The sequence below is a fragment of the Blennius ocellaris genome (assembly GCF_963422515.1).
Source record: "Blennius ocellaris genome assembly, chromosome: 1".
NCBI lineage: Eukaryota > Metazoa > Chordata > Actinopteri > Blenniiformes > Blenniidae > Blennius > Blennius ocellaris.
Window position 1 is genome coordinate 7,766,594 of NC_137650.1, and position 17,616 is coordinate 7,784,209.

A 17,616-nucleotide genomic window follows, 5' to 3' on the forward strand; every position below is an offset into this window, starting at 1 on the left:
AAGTTTTGAGTCAGATTTAGTGGATTTCTAACATGGTCCTGGGAGTAGAGTTACTGGCATTTTATTTCTCTCATAAAGGTGGAATCAGAAAGGCTTGGAAAATCAAGTCGAATCTCAAATTAAAAGCCCGGCAAACGTTTCATAGAAGGGAATTAATTCACTGCATTGCACATTATCTTGGCCTCAGTATGACCATTGGTGCATCCCTAACTGGGTGCTGAACAGAAGAGGGATCTGCAAGATGGATTCCTGCAAAATCTCCGTTTGTTTCACCACCAACGTAATGAAAGCAAAATTATCATGGAAACTGTCTGATTTCCAAATGAGATATCCACCATCGTTTAAACAAAACATACGACCGTGTACACTTCAGCTGAGTGTCCCTGGTTCACAAAAATCACACCAACTGGGTATATGGCAATTTGGAAAAGAATACTTCACTTCATGTACCAAATCTGTGTACTTTTTTTTACATTTTGACTGTATTTAATCCTTCATGTTGACATGTTTTGTACTTGTAGTGAATATAACAATCTTTAGAAATATACACAGGTTATAAATGCACCTAGAATAATTAGGCACCTGAGATCCCCACACTCCAGTCAGGATATGTGTGTGTGTGTGTGTGTGTGTGTGTGTGTGTGTGTGTGTGTGTGTGTGCGTGCGTGCGTGCGTGCGTGCGTGCGTGCGTGCGTGCGTGTGTGTGTGTGACCCTGAGACAGCAGGAGGCTGGAGAGAGACACAGGTGTTCTGCACTCTCCGAGTGTGCAGATACTATTTAAGGCTTATTCCTCAGGTGTCACGATGGAGTAGCATAAGCACAACGGAGCCCAGGGAGACCCCCGCCCCCCCCCCCCCGCCCCCCTGCTGTTGATCCGCCCATCATCGATGATAACTGTCCAAGCGCTCACTCGGGGAATGGCGCCGTGTGCGATACAGTGGGAATAGCCTACTCCAGTACACTTCCATCTGCTTGGATAAGTTAAATCTTTTTTTTTTTTTTTTTCCGGACAGGAAAGACATCCAAAGGAAAATATGGTTTGCAATGCTTGAAAATTGCCGACCCATATACAGTACTCTACCACTAAACATATACTGTATATGTATATTGTATATATACACATACACATTATTAAGCAATGTGTTCAAAGTATAAAACTTTGCAGAGAAGAAAAAGAAATCCAATAATGAGGTGCATAAAATAATCCTTGGGGATTCTTCATGGGCACATGAAAAGGAAAGCAGTCCGATGTCTCAATGGGAGAGTGAGTCCCGACATGCGGAGGTTATGGACACAGGTAACTGTGTGCTGCTGAGGTAGCGTGGACAAAGCCGGAGCTGACAAAGGGGGCAGGGGACAGCCCAGCAGAGATGGCCTTCGCAGATGCAGAAGGGCAGTGTCTGGAGTCCCCGTTTTCCAAAGGCTCTGGCCTCAGCACAGACCTCACAGTCTTCGGAGAGTGGAAGCCATTGGTCAGCCCAATCCTCTGCTGCGCCTCCGTGTCTGCAGTCGGCTGGTGTCCCAGGCCTTCTGTCTCCCCGTTGTAATTAGCCACCAACTTTATCGAGGGGAGACTCGAGGGGCTTTGAGCCAGGGATAGTTTTTGTAGAGGTTCCTCCTCTCTTGGCAGGCTTGGCTCGCTCAGAGGGGAATATCTGTCCTCAGATAATGAAGGTCCTCTGGTGGTGTTACCCTCCCTGTCACTGCACTCCTCCTCCTCCTCTTCATCTTGCTCCCTCTCAGGGTCTGACAGTTCAGAATGAACAATGACTTCTGCCTCCACCTGGTTACTGCACAGCGATGCACACAGACGATCTTCTGAGCCCTGCAACAGAACAATGTCAGGGTTACAAGATAGCTTGAAAGTTCCAACAACACGTGTGACGAAATGATTAGTGTTGGTATTTTACCACTTTTTAGCATATCTGTCTCACTATTTCAGAGTCTGCAGCAGGATTTAGTAATCCAGTGAGCACATGATTAGCTGTTATATATTAGTTTATTCAAGAAATAAATGAGCACTGGGGCTAACTATAGCTTAGTCCCTCAAAGCCGCATTTTTGTGTCTTTCACTTGAGCTGACATTTAACTTTGATATTCAACTTTAGCTCTAGCATTTTAGCAAACTGTCAATTAGAAATGTAATTTGACACTGCCCTTTGGCAGAGACTGATTATTCACTAAACAGATAATGTAGGACACTGTATTTGGTTCCTTCATTTACCATGCTCTTATCAGTAATTAACATGTTGAGGGCTCCATTAATGAGAGTTGGGGAGTCTTCTGTTATGGTGTCTCTGTATCTAGTGATTCTGTTGGCCCAGTCATGACTTACAGAGCCATTCCAAGCAGCCTGCAAAATGAACAAGACAAGAGACGCATCATTACAGGAACAGTAATCAGTCTATCAACGTGTGAAAAAAATATCTAAGGCCCATCTGGAAATACGTTTCCCTCCTTGCAGATTTTGACCTTGGGTTCAGGTGTCGGGGCATCTTCCCCTTCTCCTGGATTAGCACTTGCCATCAGACTCTGTTCCTCTGGGACGTCTGCTGGCAGCTGACAAGGCTCTTGGCTGCCTGGGGGCATCAGTGTTTCTAGCTCATGGCTATCGCTGCACTCTGGCATGTCTGAGGGAATGGGGCAGCCTCCTCTTCTATACTGAGCAGTCACAACTGCAGAGTCCAGGCCTCCCGATATCTCCCTATTTGAAGCAGTAATGACAAAAACTCATTGTGTAGACAGATGAATACAGTTGTTTTCCTTTTGTTTATAGACAAGAAGCTTCATGACGTCAGGTAGACAAATGTGCTGATGGGAGTGTGGCATTACCTGGATTTGCTGTTACGAAAGCTGAAACACATGCAGAGGAGGATGCATATCAGGCCCAGACACACGCCGACTATGATACCTGTCACTGCATGGATGTCCAGCTCTGGTGGAACACAGGACAAGATAGAAAATAGTGAGAACAAATAAACACAGCAGCTGATGCAGAGACTATCCAGGGTTGACACTGTTGCCAATTCCAAACATGCCTTACTGATTTTGATATTTGATATATCACCAGCATTTCATCAACTGTTAGCTGGGATATACTCAGTCTGGCCGTGAGCCTTCTTTGTATTAGACAGGCAGGATGGGCAGACAGCCATGACTTAGATCCAAGTACAAAAAGTCTTGATTCAATGTCTTTACTTAAGTAAATATAATAACATTAAATATATATGTTCTTTAATGTAAGAACAAATGTTTACATTTAGTAATGCACAGTGCATTTTAATACTGATAATATCATACTGACTAATGATATTATGTTTGTCTGCATGAAAATCTCAACTTAACCATTTCTGTAACAAAACCAAACATTGTGGGTCCAATTGTATCATAGCTTTAAGTCAGAGACAGAATCATTTCCTCAACACAAACATAGATAATCAACTAGGATGGACTGAAAATTACTATTATTATTTACTTGACATTTCTGTAAACAGCAATAGGAAATAGTGAATACAGTAGTTGTGTTGTGTTGTTTTATATATATATATATATAATTCAATGCAAGTTTCCAAAGATACAAAATAAAACATTAACCTCCTGAGAGCAGACCTTCATATATATTAATTTATGCTGAGCATACTTGGCAGTCTGGATTCTGACAGTAGAGCAAACAGATGGTATGAGCCATTACTCAGCTACCAGCCACCTCAGTGCCATTCACAGGTTGCTCAATTCCTTCTCTACGCTACACTTACAGTCCACAAGAAAAAAATAAACTGAATTGTGGTACTTCTTCGTACCTGTTGCAATAAACCTGTTTACCTATGAAAGTCCAACATCGTCACACTTTCCCTGTAAAAATATTTGGAAATTTGTATCTTATCTTATCTTATCTTATCTTATTTTATCTTATCTTATTGTGTCTCATCTCATCTCATCTCATCTCATGTTGGTACATATGTAACAACAAGGGAAAATAAAACAAAATAGTAACATAACTAATAAATAATGGCCCAACATATCCAAAAAGGAGTAGGAAGAAGCAGAGCTTATTTAGTCCCACCCCTGAGTCACATCAAACAGTCATTTGTACCTTTGTACTCTATATGAACATACATACATATATATACAAACATATATACACACATATATACGTACATACTATATTGTCTTAAGCTAGCTTATGTTTTTGCAGTGGATGAGCGACTTTATGTGCGAGTACTGTAAAATAATGGATAGCGTGCATTTGAAATTTCTCTTCAGCACACGTGAGTGGCAAATAAAATGTCAAAAGCTGAACAGCAGGAAACTAATGGCTCTGTGTTTAAAGACAAAATTATAGGCAAAGCTGAAATGCTGACTGATCGGTTAAAAAGTGTTTAATGAGCTTGTAAACTTAAGCACAAAGTGACATGAGAGTAAAGAAAGTGCTTTGTATAGCACATTGGGTAATGGATACAGTGCAGTCATTCAAATATCTCTCCTGGGGGTTGCTGTTGAGACCTCCCCTTTGAAATGTGTACTTTGTTATTATCTTCAGTTATGCAGTATAGTAGAATGTGAAATAATAATGGCCTGCAGAGCGACGTCATCCCTGCTGGTTGGGATTTCACACACGTGCTCATTAGGAGAGTTTTGACTATGGATGCAAGTAAAAATTATTTTGTAGTAGAAGCTGGAAACGGACACAGATGAAGATGATAAGCATTGATTGATAATTTTGATATAGATTTTTTCCCAGTTGTTTTGGCCTGCACTTGGTGAAGTGGTTAACACTTTTGCCTCATGGCAAGAATTGTATGCATTTGAATCGAGTCAAATCGAGTTTCCATATTTGTTCAATTTCTGAGTACATCGGTGTCCTTCCACTATTCAAAAACAAAAAGTGAATCGGTGACTCTAAATTTGTTTGTCACTCTGTGTTTGGATTAGTCGGCAATGGCTTTCTGATTGATAAATAGACAAAGAGAATTAGGATTTCTTCTCTGAGTGAAGTTCTACTTTCATGGAAATCAGCTTCGGAGATGTCTCAGTCCCATTGGAAGTCTCATTACTTTTTAACAAATCATTTCAGATCTTTACACTTTTCAGTATGAAGCCTGCAGGCGTGATTTGTACTCACACTTTCCAATTCGATCAACAATCTTTACACTGTCTTGAGACAAAATAGAGGCCACTGCAATGAAACCGTTGATCATTCCTTAAAACCTGTGGTTTACAGTAATGGATGGTGTCATTATTTAAAAACCACAAACAGCCAGACATAAATGTCTGATGGTGTCAGAAATGCCACTGCTACAAGCTGCAGCTGCTAACAACTAGTAGAAATGCAGCAGGAAACAATGTGATGCTTAATGTTACACCAGTGCAGCATCAGAACAACTGTTTGCTGGTTCCAAAAGAGGTACAATTCTAAAGCTGTCAACCACACAGCTTTTTCCTTGCAAACAAATCCTACTAGAACAACTCAATTCTTGGTCCACTTCACTTATATATCTCCTGAAGGCACCGGTACTTTAGTAAACAAGTTTATCAAATCCATATTGCACAGTAAAGCAGGTACTAAACTTATAAGGCAGCTAAAGGCGTACAGTCAGTAGCAAAACCATCACTTAAATCATCTGTATTTAGAACATACCATATTTCTGGAGGAACGTGTGGACATCTTTTATGGCTGAATACGGCCCCGGTCCCATCTCGTTTGCTGCCCCGAGTTTAAAAAAGTAGTGAGTGTCACTGGACAAACCCTGGACCTCCACACTGGTGATGCTCCCTGTCAAAAACAGCAAGGAAGAAAAACACTTGTGAAACCATGTCTACTCTCCAAAGTATTTTATTCATATCTTGACAAAAGATGTGAAACATCTATTCCTCTTTCACGTTTGGACATCTCATGAATCACTCACCATCCTGAGAGAGGTTTTTCCACGAGTCCTCGGGCTCACTGAGGTTGCCGCTGTATAAAATCCTGTAACTGGTGATGATCCCGTTAGGCTCCAGTGGAGGGCGCCAGCTCACCAGCACAGACGAGGAGTCCAGGGCACTCAGCTGCAGCTCCTCTGGAGGTGTGGAGGGCCCTGGAAGGGGAAATGAGGACAGGGTCAGTAATTAGAGCCCTGAAACGAGGCCTCGCAGCTGGGGAATGTATATTGTCGTGGCGGGGGATTCGACATGTTGTGTGACAACCATCTGTGTCCTCATGTCCGTGCCACCTGGGTAACAGGGGCGAGGGGGCGAGCAATGGGGGAATGGGCCGGGGCTCAGGTGATGATACATAGTAGTGCGGTGCAGCGTGGAATGTGATAGAGGTGACTGGTAGTAATAATACCATCAAAAGCAGCCCACTCAACACCCACCGCCCTCACGTGAGTGACAGGATAGATTTGCTGGCCAACAGGAAAACTGCTACCTACGCCTGAGTGTTTTATTGCCGCCATTGTTGCCAACAGCAAATTCCCACGTTCACTGGCCACTGTCCAGCCAACACCGAGAGCTGCACATGATGATTGAGCGCACATTCAGAGGCACGCACGCACGCACGCGCACACACACACACACACACACACACATACACACAAACTGGTGTGTAACCCTAACCTTCATGTGCACATGCTGCAGCATCTGGAAATTTCAGGAAGACTAGATTAAACGATTCATCTCACTCGCATAAGGAGGAAATTAAAAATAAATAAATGGAAACACAATCAGTCTGTTAATTGAGGATAATAACGTTAACCATCTCACAATGTGAATGAGTTGGGCAAGGCCAGTGTAATACTGGTAGAGATCATGAGGTAAGCAGGTGACTGATTTCAAGATCGATTGCTCAAGTAGACTTTTATATATATATATATAGTTATAATAATAAAAAAGATAAGTGTGGAGTGTAAAAAGGTCCAATACTGAGTATTGCACTTTTAAGAGAGTCCTCAGACTGCAGGTGGTTGTGACCACTCGATTTAGATAAATTTGTATGAGATGACGTCGGCCTGTCACAGATTTTCAGGCATAGCGGCAGCCGGACAAAATGCCTGCACTGATGCATTACATGTCCTCATCTCACACGATTACAAGTGCTTCATGTTGCATGTTGGCAGTGGTTTTTTCTTCTTTTTTTTATAAGACAGAAACATAAAACTTGATGAACAATGATAAAATGCCAGTAAAATTAAATGTTTTTGTTTTTTTTTTGACATAAAAGGCCTGCAATGATAACCAAGAAGAGGTTGAGACACTAACAAGGTTCGGTTTTTTGATTCTTACTCACAAGTCTCCACTGATATCCTATATTCTTTATTGATCTTTATGGGTTACTGCACATCTACACCTGGTAACTGTCTAATGGTAAATGTGCTTTTGAACACAAGATTGAAGCTCAAGGGAAATGCAAAGGGTGTGAGACTGTCTGTCTTTGTGTGATCGAGGTGCGTTCTGGATCATCAGCTTTAACAGAATGACGGAGAGACTGAAAGTGCACGTTGGGAGTTAATGCTTGAGCTAAAAGGCTTCCACCTTCGACACATACTCTGCAGAATTTCTGTTATTGTGAGGTGAAACACATGAGGTAAGAAGGGAAACCATCAGGGGTGTTGAAGACTCACGGTCAGGCAGAGTGGACTCCTCCACAGTGCCACTGAAGGGTCCCACCACATCCACCCCGTTGGATTGCACTGCTAGCTCAAAGCGTGTGAACGGCCTCAATGATCCCAGTAAAACCTCCTGTGCAGAACTGCAACACACAAACAAACCCGTTAGAGTCCTAACTCATTGATGCATGTTTTATTTCCTAAAACGACAGATGTGAACATCAATGCAATAACATTATTGCATGGTGGTATTTAATGCTTTTTAAATGCCTCATATTGACAATTCACTTTAATGGTAAAACCAATCTTCTTCATCTTTTTGCTGCTCAGTTCAGTAGTCACCCCCCACAGAGCCTTCTCTACTTGCACACCGGCTATCGGAACGTCCATGAACCTTCTCTGAGGTCTTCCTCATCTTCTCCTGCACCGTCCATCCCCAACATCCATTTCTGATACCTCTCCTCAGCACATGTCCATACCAGCTCAACTTGATCTCTTTAATTTCTCTCTAAACACAAGCTTGACTTTGTAATCCTGTTCATTCTGGTCATTCTCAATGAAAATCTCAACATCTTCATCTTGGTCACATACTTGCTATATCACTTGCAGAATATGTTATATACACATTTATATTTATTGAGTTTTTCCAAATACTTCTGTTTACACACATAACTAAAAACATTTTTAGAGGTTATTCAGTAGGAAAGCCACAATAAAAGGTATATTAAAGGTATTCAAAACTTTGAAATAAATAAATAAATTAAATAATGCCTCTCTCATCCGCTTTGCATGGGGAATTGTATCTACAGTTCTATGCAATTTATTTGGAAATGGTTAGCCGTCAATGTCACAAAATCTAAATGACTGGTCCTTGGATGATGATCAATTTGAGTTAGTAGTTTTTGTGAGACGTTGGTAACATATGTACATATACCAACAAATAAATACGCGCAGACAAAAATGTAACCTTCACCCCCAACTTTTGGTGAAGGTAATAAAAAAACCAGACAAAAACAAGCTTCTGCCCCAACTTTCATTGGCGAAGGTAATAAGAGGAATAGAAAACACAGGCTTTTCTTTATGAAAAGCTGCATGACATTTTACATTATTAAATTATATTGAATTATGAATTCAGTCATCCAACTTCTATTCTTTTATGATCCTAGTTAAAGTCGGAGGAGCAGTTGCATCACAGACAGAAGTACAATTATTAAGTCTTAAATTCTCACACTGGCTAATAAATCCAAATATCGATGTATATATTAATATAATTAATGAATGAATTAATTCTGTCCTGAGCTCCTTCCACTCATATTCCAGACATGATTATATTACTCATATTTAGCCTGGTGCTCTGACCTGGTGTAATAGGTGACTAAGGATGCGTTGGTAGTTCCTGCTGGGCTGCAGCGTACTGTGTAGTTGATTATGCGCACGTTGCTGAACCGTGGCTTCTCCCAGCGCAGCCAGATGGAGGTGGAGCTGTTGGCCTTAGCCTGAATGCTGCTCGGGGGCAGCGGGATCGGACGCAAAGGCGGTGGCGATGCTTTAACAGACAATTACACATTACTTCAAGGTGGAACACTGAAATATGTTAGTCACTTCTTCATATTTATCACCAAATAAAAGTGACAACCTTTATTACATCGATATATATGATTCATATATCAAATATGACCATGTAAAGACAAGTCTTACGTTTTTCTGTGGATCTGTCTGTTCTTCCTTTCCAGACTGCAGCTGCTCCCTCTATCTGCTTGTTAAATGCCCAAACCCTCACTTCATACTGCCGGTCATGGGCTGATACAAACACAAAGAGACAGAAGATTACAAAATATAGAGTCCTGCTGAGGTGAATGTTTTCTTCATAGGGTACGCTCATATCCTGAAAATGGAAAACGGAAGAAAAACATACTAATGCCTATTACCCAAGGCCTCAACCTGAGAGACCGCTTAAAAACAAAGCTGAAATATTCTAATTTACCTAAGAGGTGTCTATTTCTGTTATAGATGAACACAATGTGCAGAGGAGAGAGACAAAGAAGATTTTGATTGGCTTTGATTGAAACAATATCAAAAAGGTTATGAGGTTATCAGGATGTGTCTTTTATATAAAACATTGCTTATTTTAGATTAGTGTGACATTAAACGGATTTGAAAGTTACATTTGAAGGGTTTTTAATCAACAACTTACCAAGGCCTGTGAGCAGGTGATATCTGGCCTTCTTACGGAGCCGGATGGTGTGGGTCTGTGCTGTTCTTTGTCTGTTGGCTGAATCATCAGCCTCCACCTCTCGACAGGACAGCTTGTACCCAGAGACCAGTGTGTGATTGGGTGAAGGCTGCCATGTCACATTGAGCGTGTTCTCTCTGGCTCTAACTTTGAGCTCAGTGGGAGCAAAGATCACTGAAAAAGATTGTGAAGTGGAAGAGATCCACATTATTCTTTGAAACCCAATTGGGTTCCACTGAATATGTTGAAAGCCACAAAATAAGTTTATAGTTTTATTTCCTTCCTTCATTTTTAAGTACGAGCATTTAAATTAGAATATCTCCCACACATTCGGGGAGCGGCGGCACTGAATTTCAGATGGACAAATTAGGCTTGGGTTACATTTTACATTGACATACTGTAGGCTTTTGCATGACCAGTATTGTATTGTATTGTACTAACGTTCGATGTTCACACATACCCTAAAGTTAGATGTATTTTTAGAACAATGTACAAACAGATGTGGTGCAATGTCAGCAAGGATATCACAATTACAGTGGTGTACCTTTAAAATGAAGACATAACACTTTATTGGGAAACAAACTGGAAGGAAACTACCAACGCTCATCATGTAAATGTGAGCTGCAGGTCACTGTCAGTGCAGAGCAGCTGTGGAGCCAAACATTCTGCATTATACCCACAGCAGACAACAATGAAGATAGTCAGTAAAACAGGGATAATACTAAGAAATAAGTGTATTGTATTGATGTTTCAAAAAATATTGGCGACAAAATGCTTCACAATTAACAAAGAACTGCTAAATAAAGCAATAAAAAAACATGCACTGGAATGCCAGATATATTAAAAACCACTGAGTTGCATCAAATTAAACTACTGCAGGATATTAGGTAGTAAACAGGCTCTTAACGAGTTAGAAGTTACTAATAAATTGTAAATAAGTAAGGACTTGACCGTTAAAAGCAAGTGATGAAATCAGTGCAGCACGGACAGATGTGACGCTATGAGTTCTTCTAGTTCTGCGTTAAAAGCCTGGCGGTGGTGACCACAATAAAATTGATTCCATGATCATTCCAGCTCTCACAATGCTGATAGCTTGCTTTTTAGTTCATATTTACCAAAAGTGCCAGACGTTTTTTGTGTTTTATGGAGGATGGAGAAAACTTATGCTACAACAAGCCAATACAAATCCTTGTTATTTGGTTAATTTTGTGTGGCATAATGAACAAATGTTGTTAAAATGTTATCAAGACTGCTGTTTTTTTATATTGTTGTTTTTTTGAACGGTGTAAAAACAACAGGACACAGAGTACCTTAAAATTATAACTTTTTGCCTCTTAGTTCTACTCCTGCTATATGATTAACGTGTCACTTGCAAAGAATAACAACACATCTGAGTGGAACAGTGCATCAAAAAACAAACAAACAGACGAGTCTGAAACAAACGGAAAGTGACCACAGTGAGGAGTCTTTCTTACCCATGGTGTGCTCGCTGTGGTCGTAGTGGGCTAGCGTGTGGTGCCGGGCCCATTCAGAGGGAACCCCAAAGCCAACCACCGTCCCCGCTGCTATCCTCAGTCTGTAGGCCTGGTTGGGCTGCAGCTCTTTCAGAGTGAACTGGGTCTCGTTCCCCCCGACCTCCACTGAGAACACAGTGTCCACTGCAGGAACACACACACAGCACACACGTCTGCACATATCTACTAATCGAGCGTCTAATCTTGCCGACGCTGAGTGCTGTTGGAGGGAAAATGCAAAGCTATATGTTTCCTAGAAAATGATGACTCAGCACACAATTTGGATTGCAAATGTGCTGTTTGTGCAGTAACTCATAGAGATGTTTCTGCCTCTCAGGAACAAACTGAGGCCCCGTTGAGAATGAACCTAATATCTTGGTGCATTACGGAGACATAAGTAATCGGAATAAGTTATTGTGCTCTGTAAGTACCCTTTTTTATTGTATGACTGACTTAACCCTTTCACACCAGTTTTAGAGCCTCTGCCTTAGAAAATATAGTGAAACAAATGTTTGAATGTGTCTGTGATTTTCTGTCTCTTTGTGTGTGTGTGCTTTTTTTTGTCCAGCACCGCGCAACCATGAACAGGATAAGACATCATGATGGCTGGATGGATGGAAAGTTGATTCTAGTTCAATGATGGTCCAATGGACCTAATTATTGAGACTTGTTCTTTTTATGACACAAACAACAAAGTGTGTTGGCTCGTTTGCCTTAGCAAAGCCTGCCCTATTCCCAGATGCAGCATCTGACTGATGCCTTCAATAAAAGCAAAACTGTGTAGCGCTGTACACTGGGAATTGCAGCAAGGAAAAGCATTCAAGTTCAAACATGCATCTAAAATATCTATTAAGTTTGGTGTACTTTTATGTATTATAGGCGAGATGTGCTTAATTATGTATGCTCAATGATATCCTAAAAGAGGGCTAGATCCTATTTGGAGACTTTTTGAAGGAGAAGAGCAAAATGTGTGATTTTGAAACATTTGCAACCACAGTTCAAGAGAGTGTACTATAAAATTGCAATGGAATGATGTATCTTTATAGTGACTACTTTAATGTCTTAAAAATCCTTTCAGTTAACATTGAAAGCCCCGTAAAAGGTTAACAGGACAGGAAGCTCGTTGCACTCTCTTAATGTGGAAAATATTGCACAATGGAAAGAATAATTGAAAGCAATGTTGTGATAAAACAGGCATGAACAACAATGTTAGTGCTATTTCCCAAAGAATTCATCTGAACAGTGGTGGCTGTTCAAGTATAGTCAAGTATGTTTGACATTTGTTCCACATGCATTACTTTTGCTATGACATTAATATTAACTGAATCCAACTCAAGTGTGTCACTTAAAGGCTCTCCTTGCCGGCAGGGGTTACCCACCGTGATCCACAGCGCTGTATTCAATGCGATAACGGGTAACAGCTCCTCGACTGTGCTGAGAGGACAATGGATGCCACATCAGCCTGATGTCTGTGGGAGACGTGCTGGCTATAGAGAGCTGAGGAGGTGCGCTCGGCACTGCAGGAAGGAATGAAAGCACTTGGTGATTTATCTGATGATTCAAGGTCTACCCTATAGATCGGCACAGTCACTAGACAGTAACAGTATAGAATGTATAAGTGTCTACGGCTCAATCATAGCCCGGGAAACTTTCCTGAAGAATTACATAAACACTGCAGTACTCTTGGGGTGAGTCTTGAATAAATATAGGATATAAAATGTCCATCAGGTTTTAAAGAGCAGCTGGAGGCAGAAATGCTGTCTCAAGTCTCCAGTGAGACACGAAAACTGCTTTTAAAATGACATCCTTGATAGTGAGGATTCATGAGCTCTTAAAAGTCCTAAGGAGTTACAAGGCTGCCGAGCTAATAATGTTTGCTCTGTGAGTCAGTAAAGCATCCCAGGCTGGCTCTATGTTACCTACGTTATTACTATAAATACTTACCATCCTCAAACATCTCTACTGTGACGGGCAGAGACGGGCTGCTGGCACCCATGGGAGAGTAAGCCACTACGTGGAATGTGTAGGCAGTATGAGGGAGAAGCTCTTTGACCAGATACTCTGTTGTGTCGTTGTTCATGGCGAACTGATATTCCACATTATCGGAGCCTGGAGAAGCGAAACATTAAGAATTGACAATTGAGAATTCCTCTGTGAAAACATGCGATTGTTCACACACTAGCGTCTGAAAGAAATCACACCTGCCGCACGCTGGCAGTGAACAGAGTAGCCAATTATCTGGTCGGAGTTGTACTCGGGTTTCTCCCAGGTGAGCAGGGCAGTTGTGCTGGAGTGAGGGGCAGCAGACAGGTGGCGAGGCGGGCTGGGCAAACCTTCTCTCACAATGACCGTCAGCTTGGCTGTGGCACAGGCAGTGCCAAGCCCGTTATCTGCGATGCACTGGTAGTAGCCGGCGTCCTCCAGAGCCAGCTGGTTAATGAGCAGGACTCCGGGGTTCTGGGTCTTCACCCGTCTGAAGGACCTGATAGGCTGGCCGTTCTTCAGCCAATGCAGCGCCGGGGTAGGTTCTCCCGAGCTGTTGCACAGAAACCTGGCAGTGTTTCCCCGGGAGAGGGACACTGTCTCTGGAGGCTGAAGAATTACTGGAGGAGCTGGTAGGAATTTAAAACAAAGCTCTGAGTTGTTGGAGAAAGAAACTGGTGGACAAGAAAAGATTCAGTGTATAAATATGGTCAAATAGAAAAAAGAAAACATGTTTTCATATACTACCTTTCAGTTTTATAGTACGGTTGCTATTTTACAATTCAATGCCATATTAAAATTTTCTTTACAGGTGTTTCACTTTTGTCATCCTGCTAAGCATGACTAGTGTTTGAAGTGCACACAATCGTATTCATTAAAAGTTACTGGGTCCACCAGCTCATTCTGCCCATCATTAAAACCACACTTGAAGCAGTGCCCTGCCACACTGGCAGGTGTATGTTTGGGAAAAAACATTTTCAGAGACTGCGTGTGATGTTTGAATTATTCATTTTTCACACCCTCTCTCATCCTCCTCCTCCACCTCGTACAACAGAGGTTGGAGAAGCCTGTTGGAGGGCCGGTGTTCCTTTTGCTGCTTTTTCGCTATGGTCATAATTGCTAGAGAGCTTGTCAAACGTGATGCATTAATTGATATTTTTCAGAAAGCTAAAGTGGAGCTGGAAATGATTTTACATGCTTTTATCTCTTCTCGTTTAGAGTGCTGTAACGTCCTTTTTACTTGTTTGAATCAGTCATCTTTAAACCGCCTTCAAACCGTCCAAAATGCAGCTGCTCATCTTTTAACAGGAACAACCCGGAGAGCCCACATTACCCCTGTCCTCTCCTCCCTTCATTGACCCCTGATCACATTCTGTGTTTGTTTTAAAATACTACTGCTAACTTTTAAAGCATTACATGGTCAAATACCATTTTATATTTTCAACTGCCTTCACCTATATGCCCCAAATAGAGTGCATAGGTCTAGCCAACAAGAAGGTGCTTGAAGTCCCACACACCAAGCACAAAACCCATGATGATTGTGCATTTGAAGCTCCAGAGCAGTGAAATGCTCTTCCCCTTCAGCTGAGATGTGTTGACTCTTGTGGTACCTTGATCAAGCAGTTAAATACATTCTTATTCGCTTTTTTGTTTATTCTTGATTCTATAATTTTAATGATATATATATATATATATATGTACAGTATATAAAAATTCCCCTCTCGCCCTCCTCGGGCGGTCACCTGTTTTTCTATTCCAAGCTCGGGTCCTCTACCAGAGGCCTGGGAGCTTGAGGGTCCTGCGCAGTATCTTTGCTGTTCCAAGTACTGCACTTTTATATATATATATTTCCCCCCCTGTTTTAGTGCTGTCAAGCATCTTGTGACACACGTCTGCAAAAGGTGCTATATAAATAAAGTTCTATTCTATTCTGTTCTGTTATATTCTATTTTATTGTAGGGCTTCACCTCTCTTTCAATGAATGTTGACAGAATGTTTCATCTTTTGTATGCAGGTTTGAGGAAAAGCCAAATTCCCTAAATTAAAAATCACAGTAGAGGCATGGCAGGAAACAAAGGAGAGAAAAATCACAGCCCAAGAAATGAACAAATTATTTTACAGTTTCTAGTCCGCTTCATAAACCCTGCAACATGTGAGCATGCTGAAAAGTACTTATTTCTGACAGCAGCTGAGTTGGAGTAACCTTCACGACTTTAGTTAATTTATTTTGCGTTCAATTATGTTGAAACTGGAGACAAATCTAAATGAAGCTACTCTCAGAAGTAATTAATCTATCATATGCTACGCTGTGTGATCCTCATTACAGAACATGGCACGGTGCTTACCAGGCACATGCAGCTCAGCAGCAGCAGTGACAAACTCTCTGGTCTTGGGCTTGTTGGCCCGGCAGACATAGATGCCAGCATGGTGACGCCTCGTGTCCCTAATCACCAGGTTTGTTGCAAGGACGACCACATCAGTGGAAATGGGCTTTCCGTCTGATCAGAACACAAAGAACAACAAAGAAAAGACCCACATCATATAGATGAATGAAAGATAAAACAGAAAAGAAAGGGTGGGCTTCATTTCTGAGACTTTCAGTTGCCTGAGAAACAGTGCAGAGGAGGGTGGTGGTGCTTCCAACAGCCTGGGATTCGACCTGTAATCACACATGCTGACCAACAGGTGGCTCTGTGACATTTCAATCTGGGTTCATGGCGACATCTGCATTGGCAAACTCCTGGGCTGTGTGTGTGAAATCATTCACTAGTCACTATATAGAACCCTATTTAGTTTGTCCGCCATTTTGTGGAGTGTGAATTCTCCATGGAAGATAATCATTACTGGCAAATCGCACAAAACTACTTGGAAGAGTAGATGAGGCAAGACTCCTAAACAAGCAGAGCTCGCTCTTTGAAGTTCACCTTATGGGCATAGAGGAGTGGAGCTTTTAAAGAAATAAAGAATTCTCTCTATAGAGGAATGTAAAGTGACTGAAAATATGATTTCAGATGCAGCACCACACTCGCAAAGCTGACAAATCAAACAAGACAAAAAATTGCAAGGATTTCAGGCCCCAGGAAGGAATCCCATGACATCATTCCCGCTGAGTTCTCACAACTGTGCGTGGGTGTGCACATGTGTGTATGTGTCAAAGCTGTGGAGGTGTGAAGAAATCAGTGTGACAAATGATAAAGCGTGACTCAATTTACAATAAAGAATTTGGGAGGGGACGACTATCATCAGCAAAATAACTTCATAGCTGCAGGTACCGCGCATCCGATCCCGACATGTAGATGTTTGTTCTTGGTGCAAGAGAGGCAGACAGAGAGAGAGAGACACAGATAATGAAAGTGTGACAGATGCAATAAAATAGGAAAGCAAAAAGGCATAAAAGAAGGTAGAGAGAGAGAGTGAGTGAGAGAGAGAGAGTGAAAACATGTGCGAGTGCTACCTTGTCTGCTCCATGACACCAGTGGTTTTGGCTGGCCTTGCGCCATGCACTCCATCACGGTGGGATGGCCAAGCACGACCGTGGCATTCTGAGGCGGTGCTACAATCGCAACCGTGTTCAGGGCTTCAGTGGAGCCTGTAATGACAACAAAAGAAGAGTATGATTTAGTTTCATGGACCAGCAGACATTAGGTAAGGTAGTGTGGAGCCCTCGGGCTGGAAGCGATCCAAAAACTTTATTATTCACAAATGAGTGCAACAAAATGTCATTTTTTTTTAATCAGTTCAGACAAAGGGGGGGAAAAAAAACAAACAACGGATTTGTGACAAGCCTTCTTTTCGTATTTTTCCCATCGGGTGTTTTTCAAACAAATACTCCAAATAGAAAACCGACAGCCAGCATTTTGCGCAGACCTCACGTGTCAAATTATAAATGTCATGTATTTTACAACATGTACAATGGATCCTATTTGCAGTTCAGTTGAGGGACAGAAAGTGATACTTCAACAGCTTTTCAGGACAATTCAAGGGGATTGTTGATGAAAACAACTTCACCATCTAAAGAACAACTAGAGTGGCTTTTCCAATATCTGTCTGAGGCTTAACTTGCTCTTATTAGAAGCTCTCTGTAGAAATAACATGTAACTTGATGAGGAAAAGTTTAATGCAGGGGCATTTACTAGGAAAGAGAATGAAAACACTCAGAACACAGGTAGTTGTGTACATCAACGAGGATCGTTTACTCACAAACTGCAGACATACTGGACAAAGCTGGAAAGAAAACCACAAACCGCATGTCTGACAGAGAAAAGGTGGTTAGGCTGAGAAAGTGAGTAATGTCTCTGA

The 17,616-nt window shown here is 41.6% G+C and overlaps 1 protein-coding gene across 1 annotated transcript in view; it reads right to left on the bottom strand.

The window, feature by feature from the left end:
• Positions 1 to 1,286: 1,286 nt before the first annotated feature.
• Positions 1,287 to 17,616, bottom strand: part of igdcc4 (immunoglobulin superfamily, DCC subclass, member 4) — a gene marked incomplete at both ends in the record, with an annotated part of 52,625 nt that continues 36,295 nt past the window's right edge. The window contains 16 exons of the mRNA XM_080498760.1: positions 1,287 to 1,826; positions 2,226 to 2,354; positions 2,474 to 2,705; positions 2,834 to 2,936; positions 5,640 to 5,774; positions 5,908 to 6,078; positions 7,603 to 7,730; positions 8,947 to 9,133; positions 9,286 to 9,387; positions 9,782 to 9,994; positions 11,296 to 11,478; positions 12,714 to 12,851; positions 13,279 to 13,443; positions 13,536 to 13,946; positions 15,663 to 15,815; positions 16,772 to 16,906. Of these exons, the coding sequence (XP_080354886.1) occupies positions 1,287 to 1,826; positions 2,226 to 2,354; positions 2,474 to 2,705; positions 2,834 to 2,936; positions 5,640 to 5,774; positions 5,908 to 6,078; positions 7,603 to 7,730; positions 8,947 to 9,133; positions 9,286 to 9,387; positions 9,782 to 9,994; positions 11,296 to 11,478; positions 12,714 to 12,851; positions 13,279 to 13,443; positions 13,536 to 13,946; positions 15,663 to 15,815; positions 16,772 to 16,906 (3,125 nt within the window). The remainder of the gene's footprint in view (positions 1,827 to 2,225; positions 2,355 to 2,473; positions 2,706 to 2,833; positions 2,937 to 5,639; positions 5,775 to 5,907; positions 6,079 to 7,602; positions 7,731 to 8,946; positions 9,134 to 9,285; positions 9,388 to 9,781; positions 9,995 to 11,295; positions 11,479 to 12,713; positions 12,852 to 13,278; positions 13,444 to 13,535; positions 13,947 to 15,662; positions 15,816 to 16,771; positions 16,907 to 17,616) is intronic.